Source organism: Perissodus microlepis, chromosome 11, assembly GCF_051167445.1.
Source record: "Perissodus microlepis isolate ML-2025 ecotype Zambia chromosome 11, ASM5116744v1, whole genome shotgun sequence".
In the NCBI taxonomy this organism is placed as follows: Eukaryota; Metazoa; Chordata; class Actinopteri; order Cichliformes; family Cichlidae; genus Perissodus; species Perissodus microlepis.
In genome coordinates, this window is record NC_140471.1 from 12,421,982 (window position 1) to 12,444,404 (window position 22,423).

The 22,423-nt window shown below is 39.5% G+C and overlaps 1 protein-coding gene across 7 annotated transcripts in view; it reads right to left on the reverse strand.

Moving 5' to 3' along the window:
* Positions 1 to 4,233: 4,233 nt before the first annotated feature.
* LOC146377328 (CUB and sushi domain-containing protein 3-like) overlaps positions 4,234 to 22,423 on the reverse strand; it is a 233,650-nt gene continuing 215,460 nt past the window's right edge. For 4 of the 7 annotated variants that reach the window (XM_084943659.1, XM_084943657.1, XM_084943658.1 and 1 more), the window contains 10 exons: positions 19,432 to 19,605; positions 18,943 to 19,016; positions 17,742 to 17,853; positions 10,909 to 11,088; positions 10,519 to 10,584; positions 8,535 to 8,693; positions 8,037 to 8,149; positions 7,205 to 7,292; positions 5,914 to 6,055; positions 4,234 to 5,193 (listed from right to left, as the gene is read on the reverse strand). In XM_084943659.1, coding sequence (XP_084799785.1) covers positions 5,034 to 5,193; positions 5,914 to 6,055; positions 7,205 to 7,292; positions 8,037 to 8,149; positions 8,535 to 8,693; positions 10,519 to 10,584; positions 10,909 to 11,088; positions 17,742 to 17,853; positions 18,943 to 19,016; positions 19,432 to 19,605 — 1,268 coding nt within the window. In that variant the 3' untranslated portion in view covers positions 4,234 to 5,033. The other 3 variants (XR_014801636.1, XR_014801635.1, XM_084943660.1) reach the window with 3 other exon arrangements.

The following is a 22,423-nucleotide window of genomic DNA, read 5'->3' on the forward strand; positions in this document are numbered from 1 at the left end:
CACACACCTGAGGACATTATCTAACTTGGTTTAAAATGGTTCATTTACTTCTTTAAAAAAAAAGAAATGTATACCAAGAAAGGGGATGGTTAGTCACCTCACGGTTCAGGCCATTAAAGCCAAAAGTTTCACATATCAGTAAACCAGCAACTTTCCTGGCTTCTGCTTCACTCTGTAAATGTAATCTGTTATCCGATGCAGGCAAAGAAGCGATTCCCTCAACAGTGCGCACTCATATCAGACGAGTTCCTGTTGGGAAATCTCGAGTGATGTATAAAAATTTCCATCTATGACGTAAAGTGTCAATATAGCTGGCTGGGAATGTTGGTGAGCCCTTGATGAAAGTGGAGGAGCACCGCAGGGTATCTGAACATCAAAGGCAGGCAGGAACATCCCATCATTGTACCCGGGCATGCACCTCTGCAAACTGATTTTCTTTACCAGTCACAGGCCCATGCCACAAGACTACCAATGCCTCATATCATAATCAGGACAGAGAAATCAGCTTGCTGCACTAACTTGCAAAGTCTTCAGATCTTAATTGTGCATTTATAAGCATGGCGTGGTACAAACTGCAGCAGAAAGCTGACACTGCGGATGCTGTTCTAAGAACAAACAGAAGAGTCACGTCAGTGTTTAAAAGGTCTTCACACGCACACCTAGCAAACACCATGAGTCTTTCTGACATCCTCGACTATGCACGGCTTACTTTACATCATCACCCCTATGGCAAAGCCTGCTTGATGATGCTTCAGTGGAACTTCAATGTAAAATCCTTCTGGCAAATATTTCTAATCCATACACAAATCCCTGGCTTAAATATTAAAGTGCATGCTTAACCTCGGGATGAAATCAAACCAATTCATGTCACTCATGTGCTTGTGGGTTGATTGTTATGAGGCTTCTTCATACATTCCTTATCGAATATTCTGTGATCTCTGCCTCGCTCCCTTGCTGATCACCTCTACTGTGATACCACAGTTATCTCCTCTCTTCCCAGTAGTATCAGTATCAGTAGGACACTAATGAATTTCTCCTTCGTATAGTTTGTTTTGTTATTGTAATTTGTTTAATTTGTCTTCCTTAAAAGACTTCACAGACACTATTTTCCGCTGTTTTCTAGAAATGTAGTCTTGTTGACAAATGCACACACTTTTTCATGCATGGTAAATTGAGTTCTTTGTGGGGGAACAAGGTTTGTTTCTCTCAAATGCCTCAATTTTCATATGCATTTTGTAGAACTTGCGCTCTCTCTATTGTGCATAAATGGTCAATCATCCAAATTGCTGAAATCCAAAGAATTGTGAAATTTTTTTTAAAATAAATAAATAACAAAGAACACCTGTTATACATTTTGTATGCAAACCCAAGTACACTGAAATGCATTTTCATTTTTGTGCCCATTCCAGAGGAAATTTGTAAGAAGCAACACACAAAAAAAGATTCGGATCAGTGGAGTTATTTTTTATTTTAAGCACTGTTTGAAAGTGTAAGACTGCATTTATTGATCACACTGACACATGGCAGACTTCAAAGCTCTAGAGCACAGGTGTCAAACTCCAGGCCTCGAGGCCGGTGTCCTGCAGGTTTTAGATGTGTCCTTGATACATCACAGCTGACCTCCTCAACATATCTTGAAGTTCTCCAGAGGCCTGGTAATGAACTAATCATGTGATTCATGTGTGTTGACCCAGGGTGAGATCTAAAACCTGCAGGACAGCGGCCCTCAAGGCCTGGAGTTCGACACCCCTGATCTATCTACTCTATGCAGTCCTCAAACTAAGTACACCCAATGATTCAACAGCATGTAGAACCACGTAACTGTTTTCTGTGTGACTTTATCAGTCGCTCACATCACTGTGAAGGAATTTTGTCCGAAGTTTCTTTATAATGCTGCCTCCGTTCTCAGTTTCTCTCACAGTATTTCAACTGGGCTGAGGTCTGAACTTTGACTGAGGCACTGAAACACCTTCATTCTTTTCTTTTTCTCTTGGAGATTTGTTGTTGTGCTTGAGATCATTGTTCTGTTGTATGACCTCGTTTCACCAAGCTTCACATTTGACTGTACAATACTTTATACAGAGGAGTTCATGGCTGACTCAATGACTGCAAGCTGCTCAGGTCCTGTGGCTGCAAAACAAGCCCAAGACAACGTCTTGATGATATGGTGTTTGCTTTTCATCAATGGTGCTTAGCATTATCGCCAAACATCTCTGCTGTGGTCTCATCAGTCAAAGAAACATTATTCTAGGAGTCCTGTTCGTTCAGAGGCAACCTCACAAATCTAAGCTCTCATGCCATGTTAAGAGAGAAGAGGCTGTCTCCTAGACAAACTTCAACACAAGCCATACTTCAGTTTATTTCCAATTCTACTGTCATGAACTTTGAAATTTAACACAGTAACTGAAGCAGGTGGGGTTTGAGATCTAGCTCTTGGGTTTTTTGCAGTTTTTCTGAGCATTGCATGGTCTGATGAAAGATGAAATCCACTCCCGGCATTGTTTTAATACACAAACCTGAATGCTCCAGTTCAACAAATTACCAAAGTTTGCGCTTTTATAGAGGTGCTCGCACTTCCCAACCAATTCATCAAGTGTATTTGATTAGCAACACCTGGCTGCTACTTACCTCCTTACTTCCTATTGAATCAGGAAGTGTGCTTATTAAAACTTTCTTTACAAAGCAAACAAACTGCAGTTTTTTACCAGAACCAAGCAAATCAGAAATAAGAATCATCAACACATGTTCATTATTTTATATTTTATATATAAATTAACGATTTATACATTGCTGATAAAGAAAAAATACAAATTTTTTTGATCTTACATGACATTTACATGTGAAATTTTACACAACATATTCAATAACTTACAAATGCTTTAATTGCATAAAAAATATATCTCTTTACAAAAGTTTTGTTATATGTACATGTTCTTATTCACAGGTTTTTGAACGGGATAACAACTGTGTGGTACATTTAAAAGCATTCTACTCTACTCCGGAGTCTCTGGGTGTAAGACTGACTGTATACTGTTTTGACCAGATGTATTTCTTTTTTTTTTCATCCATAAGAAATGTGAAACTTGCAAAATATAGTACATATCGATAACACAAGACATCTTGCCAAAGAATGCCATCAAGTATCAAAACTGTATAAATGTACAAAATGGAATAGCAATGACAGGAGTCAACGTAGTGGTACAAAGTACTATAGCAGCAATTGCTATACTGGATCACTTTTTGCCAACATGCACAGTTATGAAACTATGAGCTGCTTTTTGATGCCTCGTCACAGATAAACCCTCTGACATCACTCTGCTAAATCATTGCAAACTGTGCAGATAAATTACACCAGTGTGCAGTTTTACTAATACAATATATGTAATGTCTTTCTTAAAAAACACATGCCCATACAGTATTCAAGGCACTGCAATGATGTAGAAATGTGATGACAGTGTCAAATTCTATACTTTTTTAAAATATTTAAAACATAACTGGTCTTGGATGGGAGTTTAAAATGAATGGTGGTTCACGTTTAAGTGTGCAAATTCTTGTGTATACTGTACATTTGTTGGCAGAAGCTGATGGTTTCAAAAAAAAATTGTTTCAGTGTTAATAAAACAGGCCAAGGCCGTGTATTCATCAAGTGTCTTAGAGTAGGAGTATGAATAAAGAATATACTGACTAAGGCACGGTTTCCCAAAAGAATTGTAGAACACACACCGCTCTCAAAATTAGAGATGATGGGGTAGTTGCACTTATTTTGTTTTTAAGAGTTACTCTAACATAAGGCTGTCAAAATAATGATTAACATAATAAAAGGCTCAGACTGCCCACTCACATATCATTGCGCAATTTACTGACTTCCAGGCTTAAATGAACTTCTGGGAAACCTGGCCAGTTGTATGTTCTGTGCAGTGTAGTTATTCTTGACCTTGTTTTTTAAGAAAACCTGAACTAATTAGACAAGCAACTCCTACTTTGAAATTCTTGATATATACAGGCTCAAGGCCGGGGGTTACTTCACTCCAGATTTGGCTCATTTGGGGCACAAAGTTATTCTGAGAGGCAAAAACCATCAGTGGAAAACCTAGCTACCAGTTTAATAAGTCCCCACATCACCAATTCACTGACAAGTACAGAACGGTTGGCCTTGTCAAACTGTGCGAACATTTCAAAAACAAATTCATTGCAAACATCAATAAATACTAATGCTAAATATATCTCTGGTGAAGAAAATGCACTCTGTTGTCGTCAGAAGCCTAAGCCTTGCCAGTGGCACTCGGAAAAGTGTGCTGCACCTCAGTAATTAAATCCCTGGCCATACATTTCCTCAGTAGGAGGTACCACCCAATTAAGAGGTATAATTGACCATATAACTTTGAACAGACTTCAGCATCGACGCTATTCAAAGGGAGGCTGTTTCTCTTCTACCACTTCATCTGCGCTTACACACCCCGCTGCTTGGAAAACAGAAAACAGATTAGATTGATCAACTCACAGTTGAGAGGCTCCTCACCTCCATGACAGAAAAATAATTCTCATCAGGATGATGTAAGACTAAGACGAAAGCAAACAAAACAGCGTAGATCGGGGCTGTTTTGTTTTTTTGTTTAGTTTTTTCTTCTTTTTTTTTGTTGTAACAGAAAACATTAAATTTTTCATTTGGCATTGCGAAATAACCCCTCTATATATACTACAGAGTATAAAATACTCTATTTTATCTATATGCCGCAGGCTCTTTTATTTATAAAGCCAACACTCACAGAGTGCAAAAAAACACTTCTCTTCACCAGACTAGGGGAAAATCTGAATAGGTGCGGTACCTACCCGTCCTCACTCTTTCATCTTTTACTTTGTGTATACGATCGATCGCAACCACCTTAAAGTGTTGCTGAAAGTGTGCTTTATGTTTCTGAGCAATTCGGTGACTTTAGAAACTGGGAAATATATAAATATGTCTATATATAGTCACGTGAAGCAAACCCAGAGAGGTTGTTTTCTCCGGTCCTTTTTCTGATACTCAATAGACATCAAACCATGGTGCAGATGGTGTTGAGATTGGGGTCAAAGCGGACAACTTTCCCCTCAGCAGCTTTCGTGTTCGTGTTATACATGGGATTCTCAAAAGTGGCCTGTCCATTGTTGTTCTCGTGGACAGAGCATCCTGTGTACTGCGCTTTATCTGTTTTCCTGGGGAGAAAAAAAAAAAAAAAAAAGGATGGAAAGGTGCATATTAGTTAGACATAGTAAGCCAATTATCTACCATCCTTCCAATCATATAAACACTTTTCCATTATCTTGGTCCGGACTGCTGTAGCTGGTAAATGAGACTGAATTGTAATTACTGTTGAAAAGAGCAGTCAGAGGTGCCCTGTGCCATTTCTCTGGTAGGTAACATAATGAGTGCAAAATTTGCATGAGTGCAAAATGTGCATGCTATGCTCTGAGAGCTATTCTGTTTAAATTAAGGGGAAATCCTTCCATCTGCACACAATACACACCCTGTGCATTACTTACAAGTGTGAACATATAGCAAATTACGCTTTGTATCAAAGCCGTTCTCATTAAAAACCTAAAGCATGCTGCTGTGTAATACGGTTTAGATGGTAATACGTTGACTAATATTGCATCAGGCTTTGAAGTCTCTCACAAGTAAGTTACTGTATCGAGTGAGGAACTTTACTGCGATAAAGCAGACTCTGGAAGTGGGCCGCTGTGTACCATCCACTACTGGCTGCAAATGTGAAGACATCTAGAAATATCTGGGAGTCTATAACTTTGACATCAAGTGTGTAGTAAATTACTAAAGCTCAACCTGGGAACACAGACTCTACATTCTTTCACACGTGGGAACCAAAGAGATGTCCACTACGGCAGCCAGTGTGGCAGAAACCAGGGTCCACTACGTACCGCTGCTTGTAGAGATAGAAACCGAGGCCTGCAAAGATGAGAGCAAAGAAAGGCACGAGGATGGCGACAGCGACAGAACTGCTGTTGGTGGAGCCGTTGGTTTCAGGGTCAGTGAGCGTAACGTTCTCTCTCACGCTCAAACCTGCAACATGGCAAACGCAACATTTAACCAGAGGAAATGAAAAACAGAGACTGTATGCAGGATATGCATTGGAAAAAAATGCAAAGAACAAAATAGAGAGACAAAAAAACCAGAATGATACATATCTGTTGGTGGTAATGACGACGATGATGAAAATCATAAAGCTGGAGTTGGAGACACAGCAGCCAGATGATATCCATAATGATCATACTGATGATGATCACTGTGACTTCTATAATCTCCTGGAGACCATCATATGATGATGGCAGCGTTAATGTAGAGCACACACAAGTGAAGGGCAATGATGGTGGAGTGGATAATCTGCTGCTCGCTGTATGGTTGAGGTAAGAGGTGGCTGAAAGCAGGTACGAGGAGTAAGGCACTTTAAGTGTATGAATGCTGCCAGTATAATAGTATAACAGCCCTATTATTCATATAGTATCTCAGTTTGTACTTGAATTTTTTTAAATAATACTTTACATGAATGCCTTTAAAAGTGTCTTTGGTGCATGTGTGCTGGAGTTAAGTGTCCTTCTCCAACCTCTTCAGCTCAGATGGAATGATATCGAGACAAATTTAGCCTGTCCCGAAGGAAAGCGACAAGCAACAGTGACCAATATCTCGGCTGTCACGTATCCATGACGAATATATGACTGCAACTTCCTAATCCGAAACAATGATGAGACAAACAGCAGAGGTTGGGCATTGGAGCAGGATTATCATTCAAGGAAATCATGCAGATGAACATTAAGAGTAGAGTCACACATATTGCTCCACAGTAAAGTCTTAAGAGCTTGAAAAGAAAATGACAGTCCTTTAGGATGCGGCTGTTGACCCACTATTAACCATGTGAGCCATCACATGAGCCAAAGTGTGGAAAAAACAACAACCCCCCGCTAAGGTTTAAATACCTGGGACTGAATTAGACTCTTGATTTTGAGGTGAAACGTTTTCAAAAAACTTAAACAAGCTCTTAAGACTACCATGACCTGGATGACTGAGAACCTACACAGATATTCCACAGTAAAGTTTGAAAATTCATGCAAATTAATCATACACAACATGTTATTAAAAATGGAAGATGATTAGATGGATGTGTGACAGATGGCAATGAGGATTACTGTATTTGAAGGGGGAAAAAATGCATACCAAGTCGCTGTAGCCCAAACTGTCCGTAGTCTTTACTCTGTATGAAGCCTTGGAACACATAGTTACTGCCCTCAGGCTCAGCTGAAACCTGGCAGAAATGCATAACGGAGGTCTTGAAAAACAGTGCTTTGTTTCATCTGCATAAATAAAATCTGTGACACATCTGTTCTACGCGTCATCAAAAACCTCTGCTATACCGTATTTAGCACGACAGCCGACACATTCTGTCGTGCTACATTCAAAAATAACACCCTTGTTTCTCCGAAACTCTTGTGCAGAAGCTGTGAGCTATGCTATCAATAGCTCGGCGGTGTGCAGTCGCCTGTCAGTGGCTGTTATTAAGTGGACCTTGAAGTTTATTTTAGAAAAAGAACTTCAAATTTAACAACCAAAATGACTCTGCAGTTGTTCCGGGTCCCTTAGATCTCAGGTGTACGTCTGAGCTTATTCAGCAAATTGTCAGTGCAGGTGCAGCGAAATGGTTTGTACACCACGCCTGATGCATCTGATGTTGAGCCAGTGTAAACATGCACCAGCGGGAACACACAGTAAGCCGAGAAATTACTATTCTGCTTGTGAGCACATTCTTTTCTCATATGCTATGATTTTTTTCTCTTGGCGCTCTTAAGTAGGATCACAGCAAACAATAAGGACACAGCGGTTTCATTAAGTCCAGGGGAGGCTTATTTCTGGCTTCCAACTAGTTATAGCCCATTTCTCTCATCATTCTATCTGTCTGACAGACTTAATAAAATATATTACAGCTGCAGCGCCTGCTTTTTGTTCTCCAAAGATTACTTCCCGTGTGATTCAAATTCCTGTTTACACTCACAAATCCGTCCATTGCCCAGGTCTCATCAGTAATCCTGCTCAAGGAGCTGTGGGCCACTGCTCTCATCTGGTACAGCAGAAGCATTAGCCGTGCCTCCTGGCGTTTGTAGACTCCTACAAGGTAAGGACAAGAAGAGAAATGATGCGAGTAAAGAGATGAGGCAATGAGTGTGGCAGAATGATAAAAGCAGAGAGAAGCGAGCGGGGAAAATTAAGAAAAGCCGGAGAAGAAAAGAAGAGGTGAGAAAAGACGAAACAGCTGGGGGAGGAGGGGAGGAGACGAGTGACTCTTGAGTGGGCAGTTAGTCAGTCACTCGCTGCAGACTGATACATCCTTCTTTAGCGCCAATAGTTAATTTCCACTCTCATGCATGAGATCATTTGGTGATTGACTGATTGACATGAGGCATCCTCAAAATAAATGGAAGTGACACACAGATTTGTTGAGGGGTGGTTAGGGGAGAGGATGTAGAAGACAGATGATTTATTGATGACTCACCAGAGAGCAGAAACTCCATGCTACTGTCTCTTAAAGTTACATTGACTTTTCCCGTTGTGGCATTAAAGCTGGCGACTGTTAAAGTCATTGGCTGCTTTTGGCCCTTGTAATCATATGAACCCTTCCAGATGAAATCAGGCGCAAAGACGTCATCGGGAACTGTGGGAAAATGAAACCTCGCTAAGTAATGTCAAAACATTTTGTCATTAAAAAAAAATTACATCAAATTAACTCCTAGGTAACTACCGGTTCAAACACGTATATTTTAAAAATCAAGTCAACATCATGGTTTTAATTCAAGCCGACTCCAACGCTGCAAAAGGGTAATTAGAAACGGCGTGGAATCAACATAACAGACAGCTGATAACAATCTCGTCATTCAATTTGAATATCAAGTTCCTTATATGCTTTGACAATCTCAGCCAGTGATAATTAAATACAATTTTAAAGCGATAACTGTAGGCTTGCTCTGTGAAATCTGCAGAAACTTTTAATATTATGCAGTGGAAAAACTTCTAGCCTGCAAGAACGCAGAAAGGTGACGCTTTGTAGTTAATAGCAGGAAGACATTAATCTTGGTCTGAACAATAACTTAGTAATTACTGAAGAAGTGGGACTTGGTAGCCAATGGTCAATGGTGGTCACTTAATTTGTGTAAAGATGAGAATTGAAAATGCTAAAAAATAAAACAGGAACCTCTTTTTTGTGTTTTGCACAGAACCCTGGACAGATTTTCTTCTGTGTTTAAATGTCTTAATGCACTCTACTTTACTTATTTTTTAATTTAGGCTTCCTGAGTAAATATGAACAGCTTACCTAGCCAAAGTATTTAGTATTGATAACACAAGCCTTGATGATACAGTCTTGATATGTGCAGGCTTTACTGACAACATTTGAAGCAGCCTCGTTAGTTTTACAGTGATATGTTGGTATATGCTACGTGCTTATATCTAACATGGACACAGTGATGGTGCCTACAATACAGATACCATGTTAACAATCTTACATTATGTTAGCATATCAGAATCTGCTGAATAACAGTTCAAGTACAGCTGAAGCTGAGAGAAAAACATAATAGTAAAGAGCTTTAGTGCTCAGTAAGAATAGAAAAGTACTAAATAAGTACCAGTCCATTTGGCAAGGATGAAAGCTGTCCTAAAGGTCTGGAAAGAACCTGGCAGTAAAAATTCAGATTTCATTCAGGGAGGAAGCTTCGTGTTTGAAAACTTCATGTTTGAACCACATATGCATCACCAATTAATTACAATTTCTATTAGCATATTCTAAATGAACACATTTAAATTTTTTCTTTAATGCGTTACAGTGCTCTTCGATGCTCAAGGCAAATTCAGAGACTTTAGTATATTTTCATCATAATTACAGCATAAATTTACATGCATGTATTGTGGTACAGTTTTACAAGTAATTACCATGCTGCACCATTTTCTATTACAGATGAAATGCGTCGTACGTATATTATGCGAATATCGCTCCCTATTATGACCTGTTAATTTTGCCTGGAACAAATTGGATTTAAATCTTGTTTTGCAGTAATTATTTGCTCTAAATGACTATGAAAGAGGCATATATTGAAATGGAAAAAGGAAACCTGCTGTATTTGTAATATAGCCACAGACAAATATGCACCACGCTCTACACCAACAATTTTCATCATTTTAATAATTCTCCTCTACGGAACCTATAACCTGCAATACTACGCTACAACACTAGGTTTTGTGCAAAAGGCAGTACATAATTATTCTTTATGTGATCTGATGAAGATAAACATTGCTCACACTATGCAGAGTGCATACAATGAAAAAGGGCAAGCGTTGGTTGTACGGAGATGATTTTTTCCTGCTGTTTAAGAAACAAAATGTTTCTGTGCAGCAGTTAATGCCGAGCCTATCAAACGGCAGATGCAGTACAGGATTGTCGACTTCTGCATGTATTAACTGGAAAGCTTGTACAGTTCAATACTCACCGTTTATTTTAGGGCTTGGTGTTCCCAGTATATGTTTGACAGTTTTCTCATGTGATTTGGAACCGGCTGAAAAGAACATAAATATATCTGTCACAGAGATATTGTGATACGCAGCAGGGTCTAACAGCTGGAGGATGTTTCCAAAACAAATAGCACTCAGCTGTAACATACTGCCTGCATTGTACTTTTCCCTCTTTTGCTAAAACCTGTGGCGGCTATGCTCTAATGCTAACATTGATGAAACTTTGAGAAACTTGCTGGCAGTTATACGATAGGCTCACAGAACGCACCTCGTTATTGTTTTGGCTGATTTACCTTTAACTCCAACTCTTTCCCTTCTCACCACTTTTTCAATCATTTGCCCCCCGCAGACCTCTGCCAGCCACGTACCTCTGCACACGGGCACCTTGCCAGTCCAGCTGCCGTCGGAGCGGCAGACACGGTGCTCTGAACCTCCGGAGAGGAAATAACCTGGCTGACAGGTGTACACCAGGGTGTAGCCGTACGAAGGCAGGTCTAGACCCATGACGTCAGCGTTGGCTGGGCTCCGCGGCTGCTTGCAGGAGTGAGCTGGATATCAAGCAGAGGAGCAGTGTGTTAGTACACACGCATTCACATCACAATCCCAGACATGCATACAAATAGAGTCGTGCACCACACACACACACACACACACACACACACACACACACACACACACACACACACACACACACACACACACACACACACACACAGAGACAGACATGTACACACCCAACTCAGAAAGATGTACAGATAGAGAAAAGATAATTAAGCTCTCACTAGGGGGAGGAAGAAGAAAATACAGGGGGTGGGTGGGGGTAAAAAGGGAAGTACACATATCTTACAATTTAATTGAGTGCAGGCAGCTATTAGGAAGCATGCTGATACTTTAATATGTTTATGTTTCTGTTCTAATATGAATACAATCGTGTGGGTTAGGATATGCACTGCTTAACTTTACACTGAATTTTCCTCCAACATGAGCGGGAGCCAAATTATATCCAAACCTTAACTGTGTCAGCTACCGGTCACAGATTGCAAGCAATAAGGAATGCCTGCGTTTAAATGCTATAGCAGTGCAACGCAAGGTCTAGGTGAACTCATTGTAATTCAGCTAGCAGCTGAAAACCCCCCAAAACATTTGGAGGTGTTTGTGTATATCTTGAAATAATCGAAAATGTTCAAGGGCAGGACCGAGCTGGACTAAGCTCACTGGTGTCCTTGTGGGAAAGAAAAGTGCTGAAGAAAACGTTGTTTTAAACCTTGTGAGAGTGTACAGCATGAGAAAGTGCATGTACGGTGCAGCCTGGGCTGACTACACTGAGAAAAAAAGTGTGAGAGCTCCATGACAACGAATGACCAACCACTAAATAGTTTGTCATGTTTTATTTGGAAAGAATAAAATTCAGAAAGTGAAATCTCCCATCCACAAAAGTGTTGAAATGTGTTTTGTCTCCTGTCTTCTGTTTCCAAAAAGTAAAACAAAGCAGGGAGAAATTTAGGATAGCATTTAGACGAATAACAAACTGGGGGCAAACACTGTTATTGTCGTGTTGCCAAAACACCAGTGTCTTATTTAGTCTGAATTAAATATCTGAATACACTGATTACACTTAGCTTAAATTTTCACTTCAACAGTCTCTCCCTACAAAACAAAAGTTTATGCAAATCACCCTACAAACCAAAAAAAACTGAGCATTCAGCCTCTGAGGCATCGACCATAATGTGAAAACAGCGAAATAATTTTGCAGTTTGTGAGTGAAAAAATATGTTGCCAGCTGTCAAATGGGAGACAGCTGCAAGTGAGTCACAGTACCAAATCAGTTCTTCATGGCGTCTTAATGACATTAGTGGCAATAGGGTGTGGAAGGGATGCCAGGATGAAACCCAGTTTGGGCTTTATGAAAGACGAGCAGACTGCTGGAAATTCCTCTTTCTGGATATTACTGCTGCTGGTGTTTGAGAAATGTTCGAGTAGTATTATATATGTGGGTGAGTGTGCATATCTGCAAGCACAGTGTCCATTTTCTAGGAAGTAAAAGAGGCCCGTGAAGGTAAAGGTTGTGTTGAAATTTAGCAGAAAGCTCATCTAATGCATCGTATACTTATAACTGGATGTAACAATTTAGCATGCATTAGAAAAAACTGTTTAAATCAACAGCGTGTGCCACACAGAACTTTTTTAATGAGGTGGTTTTTTATTTACACAGTGCAAAAAAAAGAGAAAGAAAAACCAAAACTACCTCTTTCAATGGGTTGTAGATATTAAAGCTAGAAACATAAAGCTATATTCCCTCCCTACTGCCTGAGGACAAGTCTAAGTAACTCCTTTAAAATGACTGTCAGCACATGTCCAGTGTGGTGCACAGTTTGTAGACCATGAATACTAAAGGCACTTACAAGGCCTGTGAATTGTACCAAACACATATCATGTTCCTCATCAGATTCAGCTGACAGTTTATTTACACTTCAAACGGCACAGTGGGCTTTACTTCTGAGATTACAAGGAGCCTCAAAGAACAGTTTGTGTCACACGACAACATGCAATGTTCTTCATTCAACGCCGCTATCTCTTAGCTACGGGGCTAGGGATACAGACTGAGAGGCAGAGGTAGATAGAGGCAGACACAGAGAGACAGCCATGCTGATGGATTTCTGTAAGGGACAAGAAGGTCAGCCAGCTTTAGTAACACCAGGCCACGGTCGATAGCATAAAGTTAACTTTTAATCTGTTACAATGTTTTCTTTTCTTGTAACACACAACTTTATTTATTACAAGCAATCTCATTAATCTGTAGACATTGGCATACAGGTCTTTCAGTTTTTCGATTTATTCAAGTTACTCAAGTTTTTTATATATTAGAGAATGAATAATAATATTGTTATATAACAATATAATCTGATAGAGATAACAAGAGTAAGAGCCAGGAATATTAAATTCTGACTTGCGTCCATTGCATCACTTGCATTAAATGTGTTGATAATCCCTCCAAGTTTTTGCTTTTGCCAGCTGTATAAGATTGGTTGGCTTCACTTTTAAATCCATTAAGTGGCTTCACAGTAACAGAGGACCATTTAATCATAGAGAAAGGTATTTTAGAGGATTTATGACTGTGTTTTGACAGAAGGTCACAATAGAGTGTTGGATCCACACAAAAGCACTCACACTGAAATACATATACACAACCACTGTTTATCCACAATGTTTTTTTGGGCCAGACACCCCACTGGGCCTGTGTAACCATCTCCAGGCATGAACGCATAAAAAATTACTTGGCTGTCATTAATTTACTGGACAATGATTCGCAGTTTTATTAAACCAAAGTCTTTTTTTTTTTTGTATCTCCAATTCATAGCAACCACATGCACTATTTAATGACACATGCTATTGCAAAAAACAGTCAGGCTGCTCAGTCCTAATGCCAGGAGTTACAATTATGAACCAACACAAGCAAGTTTAACTAACAGCACAGCACACAAGTTATTGTTCAGGTCCCTCCTGAATACATCATTTACCTCTGGGCTAATGACAACAGCAGAAGCTAATTGGAATCTAGTTAACAAACCTGAGGTTCAATCAATGAAGCTTGATTGGAGGTGTGGGTTAGAGCTACTGTGACTAATAAAAAAAACATCTCGAGTTTTCTATTCACAAGAAGCCTGTGCCAGTGTGAACTGTGCCATAGTGAAAAGAGATTCTACTTGCACAAATAATTTATATGCATGACATCAGATTTAGAGAAGTCTTTCAATAAAAAATATTAGGAAAACAGTGTGGCATGAATGCATCATATCTGATGGATGTGATGCTGCCTGCCAGTTAATAAGCTAATGTGCCGCAAAGTTTTATGGCAAGCTAACCTACTGACAATTAGAGTATTTAAATGACCAATGTTAATGTAGCATTAGGCTAAGAATGTTTCTCAGTCATTTATCATTTGTCATTTGAGGGTCTTTCCTTAAACTGTAGGGTAAAAGATAGCGGTGACTGCCAAACATAAATTCTATATTCTAAGACTGTGTTTTCAATTCCAGCTAACAATGACAAGAGGAGGTCAGGGGTAAAATCAATACATTTTTCAAGCCACTACAGGTGATGGAACAAGGCCAGAGAGCAGCTCCTGAAAAGTTGCAACCACAGCAGGCACACCCTGCAATGAAATTGCACCTGCTGAACAGCCCAAGTCAAGAAAATAAAGCAAAAACAAAACAAAAAAAACCTAAAAACATTGTTTTTTTAAATATATTATTTTATGCCCATTCAAGTAATTGTGGCTGGTGGGGTGTTCTGTTGGTACACAATATTCAAAAAGGTTGCTCGCAGCTTCTTGAGGACTAATCACTGCAGTAATGTGCACGGCGGGAATATTCAGGAAGCAAATCAAATCAATATCCAGTAGGCATAAACATGGCTTATATTTTATTTTTCACTCTTTCAGTATAAAAATATAAACTGTCTTTAGAGAAATGTAGAGATTTACGAAAGTTTAAGACTAGGTTGAGGCATTAACATATTTCTTGTTTTGTCAGGCATGGTGGAAGTCATTAATCCATTATTAATCAATTAAGGCTAAAACCTTAATTACCATATTTAAAAACAAAGCAGGTAAACACGAATTTTAATGAGTTATGTAGCATAAATTTGCCTAACAATTGACTGAATCGTGGCCTCGGCTTCTGCTGTCCGTCTCGTGGCAGATGAAAGATGACGAAGAGCTTTAAATTAAGCATGGATATAAATTAAGAATATATTGTGACGCATTAGGCTTCCTCAGAAAATAATGAAGAGAACTAGTGTTTAAAAAAGTGAAAGGGACTTCAAATTAATCTTCTCGTCTAGTGATTTGTCCTCTATCTTATTTTCGTGTTATAATATTTTCCTTTGTTAGCAGCAGAGTCATCTCGACTTTTTTGAAGACTCACAAAGCGGTGCAATACAGACTATATGTGTTTCACTCTGTAGCAATCATTTAACTGCATGAAGATATTAATCCTCACCAAACACAGCTGCTCCCACACCTCCGGCAATACGATGTCAGTCTTTTAGTTAAAAATCACATTTTTACGTATGAGTTTTATAATTTATAATAATATTGATTTAAATCTGCTCTGACTGCTGCTCTATTTTCGGGTATCCATCACAACGCTCGCAATAAATGCCATTAAGGAGTCAGAGGAGGTGCAACATCCTGAATTATTCTATAGCGAGCAGGATGACAGGGTCAACAGTTTGAAGATAGAGGTGGAGCAGGAAGGGCTGAGGAGCTGTCAAGTGTAGACAGGTATGTTTTTTGTAGTCTTTTCTGCTTTCAGCTGAAGTTTTGAGAACAATCTTAATTTAAAAAAAATCTTAATTTGAAAAAGAATCTCTGCACAACAACTGACTTTATATACAGTATTGTGTAAATGTCTCTTCATTTCTTTATATTTTGATAGGTTCATAATGGGAAATACGTGCAGGTATTTATTGAAGCATATGCAAACATGTGCAAACATACATGAAAATACAGTGTATAAAGCAAAACCAGAGTTTGTACAGTTCTAACGAGCCTGAAAGTCAATATTTGGTACCACATTTATTCTTCAACACAGCCTGAACTCTTACGCAGCATTGGTGTCATTTCTTTAAGCAGTCTTCACGAATAGTTCTTCCTGAAGGACATTCAAAGCTCTCCTTTTGATGTTGGCTGCCTTTTGTTCTGTCAGAATGATCCCACACTGCTTCAATATTGTTGAGGTCCGGGCTCTGGGGAGGCCAATTCATGACTGGTAGTTTTCCAGTGTGTGTTTTTCTATCTAGGGAAGCTTTTGCTGCATTGACAGTATGTTTGGGGTCTTGCTAAAAAATGAAGCTGTTGTCAATCAGACTCTTTCCAGACGATATTACACGATGAAAATCTGACCGTACTTTTCCGCGTTCATATTTCCAGCAAATTTCGACAAGATTCTGAACACAACTGGCTGAAATTCAACTCCAAACCACGACAGAACCCCCACTGTGTTTTATGCGCACCTTTGCACCTCTCTCCTGACCTGTCCTGTGCATACTGATGACAATTTGAATCAATTCGAATCAAAACTTTATAATATGAATCGATCACTCCATAAGACCTGAGTTTCAATCCGGTGTGCCTTTAGGAATTAGGTGCCTTTTTCCATGCTTGAATTATTCACCAGTCAGTGTAAAGTAGCATTAAAAAATCCTCTAAAACTGGTCAGGTACAAGTACTGGACTGATAATGAGTTGACCTGAACCTAGAAAGACCTCTAAAGTGTGAGATTTTATTTTTAATAAAACATATAAAACATCAAATTTCAATTAAATCATCATGCTCTGAATATAATGAACCTTTAACATGAAATTTTAATTTAGTACAGTGGCATCAAGTTTCTATTGAAACAGCTTCTGTCAGGTTTACCTGATTTGTTTTTAGCTGAGTGTATGAACAACAAAAACACAGCAGGCACATATTCAAGGTTTCACTATTCGTCTTAAACTCCTTCTTCTCCCACTACAGCAGATGCACAGACACACAGGGCTGCAAGGAAGGCAGAGGACGCGGGGCAGGTATTACAATGCCTCTGCTTGCTTCCTCAGCGTAAATGTCTCTGGGATTTGAGCGGATGCCGTATATTTTTGTAGTTATGAAATCAAGATTACAAAATATCATCTGAAGCACATTATCATCACACAGCTGAAGTCTTTACATTGTGGGTGCTTAATAAAATGGAGTTTATTATAAGAAATGTTCCAGTAAAAAAACCCACTGTAGCTGAAAGGGTTTTACTAGGATACTGGACTACATCACAGTTTAGAAAACCACTTATCTTGGCAAAGTGAATGGGCTAAACTACACGGCCATAGTTTAGTGTCGGTCGACTTTTCGGGGAGTTTAAACAGAAGGACAGTGATCACAGTGTTCAGTACAGTCTCAGGATGTTGGCAGGTTGATTGAGGGGCAAGCTGCAATCTACTGGGAGGCCAGAGGTTGTGGCAGGATTGAGCGAATGTGAAAGTTACTGAGGGGAGGTATCGACAGTGCGAGGATGGGTGCTACGGGTGTTGAGGAAAAGCAAAAACAGAGCGTCTGGAGCAGTCGGCAATGCGGATAAGCAGTGACAAGATGCCAGAAGGAGTAGTGAAAAACAACAACGAGTGATGTTAAGATATAGTTAGAGCATAAGGAACAAGCACTTACAGATGCAGGCTGGCTGGGTGCCAGTCCAGGTGAGATCCGGCAAACAGAGCCTTGTGGTGGAGCCCTGCAGTATGTGTCCCTGCTGGCACTGGAAGTCGACTCTGCTGCCCACCTGGCCACCAACAGACCGCACACAAAGTGAAAAAAGTCAATACAATGATGCAAATGCCAATAGGCTCCTAGCATCAAACTAAAGAGCCTGGAAAAAACAGTGCAAACCAAAGTTTTTTTTCACTTTTTTAATGATTATCTGTAGCGTGTAGAGGCAGATGGAGGCTATTCCCAGAGGCGATGGCCCATGTTTGTGTTTGCAACTGATGCACAGACATTAAAGAGTGAGGAAGATGACTTTCTGGTTAAAATATTCAACTGCTTTCTGTTCTGCTAATAAATGACTTTTATTTCCTGCTACCATCCCAGTCAACTCTTTAAAGACATCATCAACAGTGAATTTTCTCATTCGGTAGTCTCAGGATATTGGTAAAAATGTTCAGTAATGCAGAAAAATGCAAGACTACAGCCATTACAAGCACTTATCTAAATAAGCTCCCAATGCTTTCATATGGGATAAATTACATATCACACATTCAGCTGAATGTCGTGGAGAAATTGCACTTGTAAGTGACACTCTAAAAGCAATAGGGAGGGCAAAAATAAAGCGAAACACATAGACTGAAAGCATCTCATCTCACTGAGCACAGACCAATGGTCATACCACCAGTTACTTATTTATTTATTTTTTTAAGATGCATTTTTTTCCTCCCTCACATCTCCCCACGGACATTCCAGGGGGTTGAAAAATCCAGTTGGTTTTGGGGAATTATATGCACGCACTTCTCTGCTACATCCTTGCACCCACATAACATCATCCAAAGGAATACATGATAACTGTACCTACAAAAATCCACTGGATATTGCACATTTAGAAGAAAACGAAGGGTGATTAACACATCAGAGTTACAGTGAGTGCTACTTTGATTGGGTGCTTTGTGTTCATAGCTGTATACCTGTTAGATATAGTGGAAAATGTGGAAATTCTAATATTTCAAACACCTTTATACCATAAATTCTTAAACAAAACACACACACACACACACACACACACACACACACACACACACACACACACAATTACCCCAGAATTAAAGTGCCTACAGCCATTTTTATGAAATGCATTCATTGCAATCTTTGCTCGGTTCACCTTAAAGCCTGTTGAGTAATTCATGAAGCCATGCTCAGGTGTTCCCGGGTTTTCACACGTGGTTCTCGTGGGCTCTGGAAAAATTAGAATGTGACAGTGAAAAAAAAAAGATTTCTCTCTGGAGTTTCATTACTGATGTGGCACAGTAACATGACCGGAAATAAAATGCATTTTTTGGTTTTCAATTTTCTTTAAATTACAAAAAAAGCACTTTATTTTATGCATTTTGTCAAATATTTCCTTAGCAGCTAACATCAGATGAAAATAAAGAGGCACATAAATGATTTTTATACTTTGATTTAGTTTTACACCAGATGGCAGCCTGATTCTCATTCACCTTCAGCCCTTTTGTTCTTTATGTTCTTGTGCATTTGTTTGTTGTAATATAATTAGGAATGAAAAATGGAATTACAGTGGAAAACTCCAAAACTGTTTTCAAACACTGAGATTTTCTGTGTTTAGGTGAATCAGCGAGTTTTGTTTCCTCACCTATACATCGGGGCTGAGATCCGCTCCAGGTCCCGTCTTCCTGGCACATGCGAGTTGTTGACCCGACCAGCACGTAGGGGGCACTGCAGCTAAACGTGACCTCTGACTTGAAGATGAAACTGCGTCCTTCTCGCCTTCCTTTGGGAGGCGTCCCAGGATCACCGCAGAACTTGGCTGCAGAGGAGGAAACGTGTAACATTGCTGATACTGCTCCTGATCAACAACAGCAGCACAGATGTTTCTGTAACCATACAGGACGTATCCAGGTGCAGTGTGAAGGATATATTCTGTTCGTGTGATTACAAATGCAGAAAATGATCTAGCTCCTTTTTAAAATTCAAACATCTGTCTCTTTTCTGCTGCATAACACAAAAGGAAGACTGCATGCAGAGAGTCAACTGAAAGCATTGTTCAGCTGAGTCTTCAGTATTATATTCACAACTAATAAGCTATGGGGGCTTCTTCTGTACCCACACATGATCAGACCACAGGAGCCGACACTGGTTTTGATTGCTGCTGTGAGCTTTGCTGTTTTTGATAGGCTTTTTATTACATCCTCTTTATTCACGTTCCCGCCTGTAAAAATGAATGTCTCTCTATATGATCCGCAAAGTCTTCAAGGACTGAATTATTCAAATTGCATTGACATTATGCTTGTTGCACAAAGTCTTTTGCCCATTTTTTATTGCGTGTGGGCAGATGCATTGACGTCCTTGTCTCTGGATGAATTACTCTGTCTCTTTTTTTATTATTTTTTGTTTCCAACACTCAACCTTGCTGGTGAGGGCTAATTGTGGGTATGTGCATATTCATTTTGACAGCAAAGAGGGAGTGAGAGGGGGGCGACAGCTCTCAATTTGAGATCAAAATAATTAGCAAGTGAATATTAATTTCTCTGACAGGGCCTTGAGGTTAACACAACTACAGCCATCTGCTGCTGTTGCTCTCCAGGCCTCTTGTATGATATCTTTTTTTTTTAAAAAAAAATGAGACTGAAGCCACAACCTCAGCAGATGATGCCCAATGGATTGCCACTGCGGCTCCCTCAATTTATTGCTTATAGACATCTAATCAAACTGACTGGAGTGATTTAGGCTGAATGGTTGTGATGTCCAGACACAGTCTGCTAGTTTATTTTTCTGTCTTTTCTTTATTTAATGTTTGCACCTAGCAAGCCACTATGTCCAAGTGGATCAGTGAAAGATACTTGTTGGATGTGGAGGATCCAGAAATGCTCAGTGCGTGAGAGTGCAGAGGCGAGAGTCACCGTCTTCAGTCACGCAGCCAGAGCTCTGTGGGATCAAGTCTGTAATAAGGCAGGCACTGCTTCTCCAGACCTGACATGTGCTGCTACATGGAGGTCTGGAGACAGATAAGTTCTTGTTTTCTCTTTTCCCTAAAAAAAAAAAAAAAAAAGCCAACAGGGTTTTCTCATTTCCAATATCTGACACAATAGATATCGAGTAAAAGAAGTGATTAGAATCCAGCCCATCCAGGGATGTCTGAATAAAGCCATTACTGGAAATACTGTTATCTGAGGAAAAAATCCTTGGATTTAGGGACGGATCTTCTCCTGGAAAATGTGTTTCCCTATCCTTTAGACCCCAAGTAAAAATGATGCATTGCAAGCTTCTGCCCCCTTGTTTGCAGCGGTTTACCCATTTTTGATATGACAGCAAGCAAAGATGCAAATATGGTTCCAGATCTGAAAAATGATTCTTGTCATTTCAAAAAAGGCATTGTAAGACTGTATGCAGATGGCACTTTGGAGGGTTGACAATACAGGCCAACCAGGTGACATGCACATCAGTCATGAGCTTTAGGCTGCGGGGAAATAATGTACTGTTTTATGGATATATAAAAGAAATGGCCCCAGGCCAAACCAAGCTCAGCATATTTAATGCGCCTGTGTGTTCATGTGTATGTATATGTGTGTTGATGGAAGACTGAGAGAGACTAGTCAAAGTTTTTCTCGCTCTCTTTCAGCCACACTCTTTCCTTGATGAATTATCAATGCTTTAAGGTAATCATTATGCAGAGGCCACATTCAAAGTTGCATCCCTGCAGACGCATGAACTAGCATTCTCAAACATTGAATTTAGGAGATTCATATGTGTTGTTATAGAAAGCAGGGCCATGCATCTTAATCCTGTCTGGCTAAAGAAAGCTCAACTATTAAGAAAAGACTTGCTTTGCTGATTCATTGCACCTCCTGGAGTTTTGCTGAACTGTATTTCAAGAGAAAGTGCTGAGTTGAAGTTGATAAATTGCAGTTATATATTTTTTTTAAACAGACAGCAGTGCAGCCATGCTGTATGTATACTAAACTGCTAGGCAGTATATTTAAAATGATTTCATACCATACAAAATATAACAAACTTATCAGTCTGATTTGCAGCAAATCTGTATGATGTAGCTAAAAGGAATTTGATGATTCGTCCCGCTGACTTTATGATTCTGTTGGGAAATCTCCTCAGTAAAGATGGTAACTTAAGAAAATATTTAAGATTATCTTTATAGTTGCAGCTAATGCACAGATACAAAAATACTGCAGGCATATGGGCATTCACAGCTTGCCTGTGAAAATGGAGAGCGTCCCAGTAATAATGGCCAGTACCATAAACAAACTTTGACCACAGAAGAATTTACCTCTAATGACTTCTCAACTGATAATAACCACCAGCGGAGACTGCTGTAGATAGTGCATTGTTGTCACTTTAAAGCACAGATAATAGCCTTTTCTACACCAAACATGATCAGCATTTTTTCCCCTTTGTCTTCCTGTTTTAATGACTCGTTTATTTTCCTTGGTAAACCTCAGTGATTTATCATATACATGTTCCTACCGCGAGTAATGTAGCAGGAGAGCCAAGTTCTCCACAGAAGTTGGTTATTGGTCACACTCGGTGATATTTATAGTGCATTCCTCTCAATTTGTGTCAATTTAGTACAATCACTAAAGCATGAATTCTGCGTTGTGAGTGATAGGGCT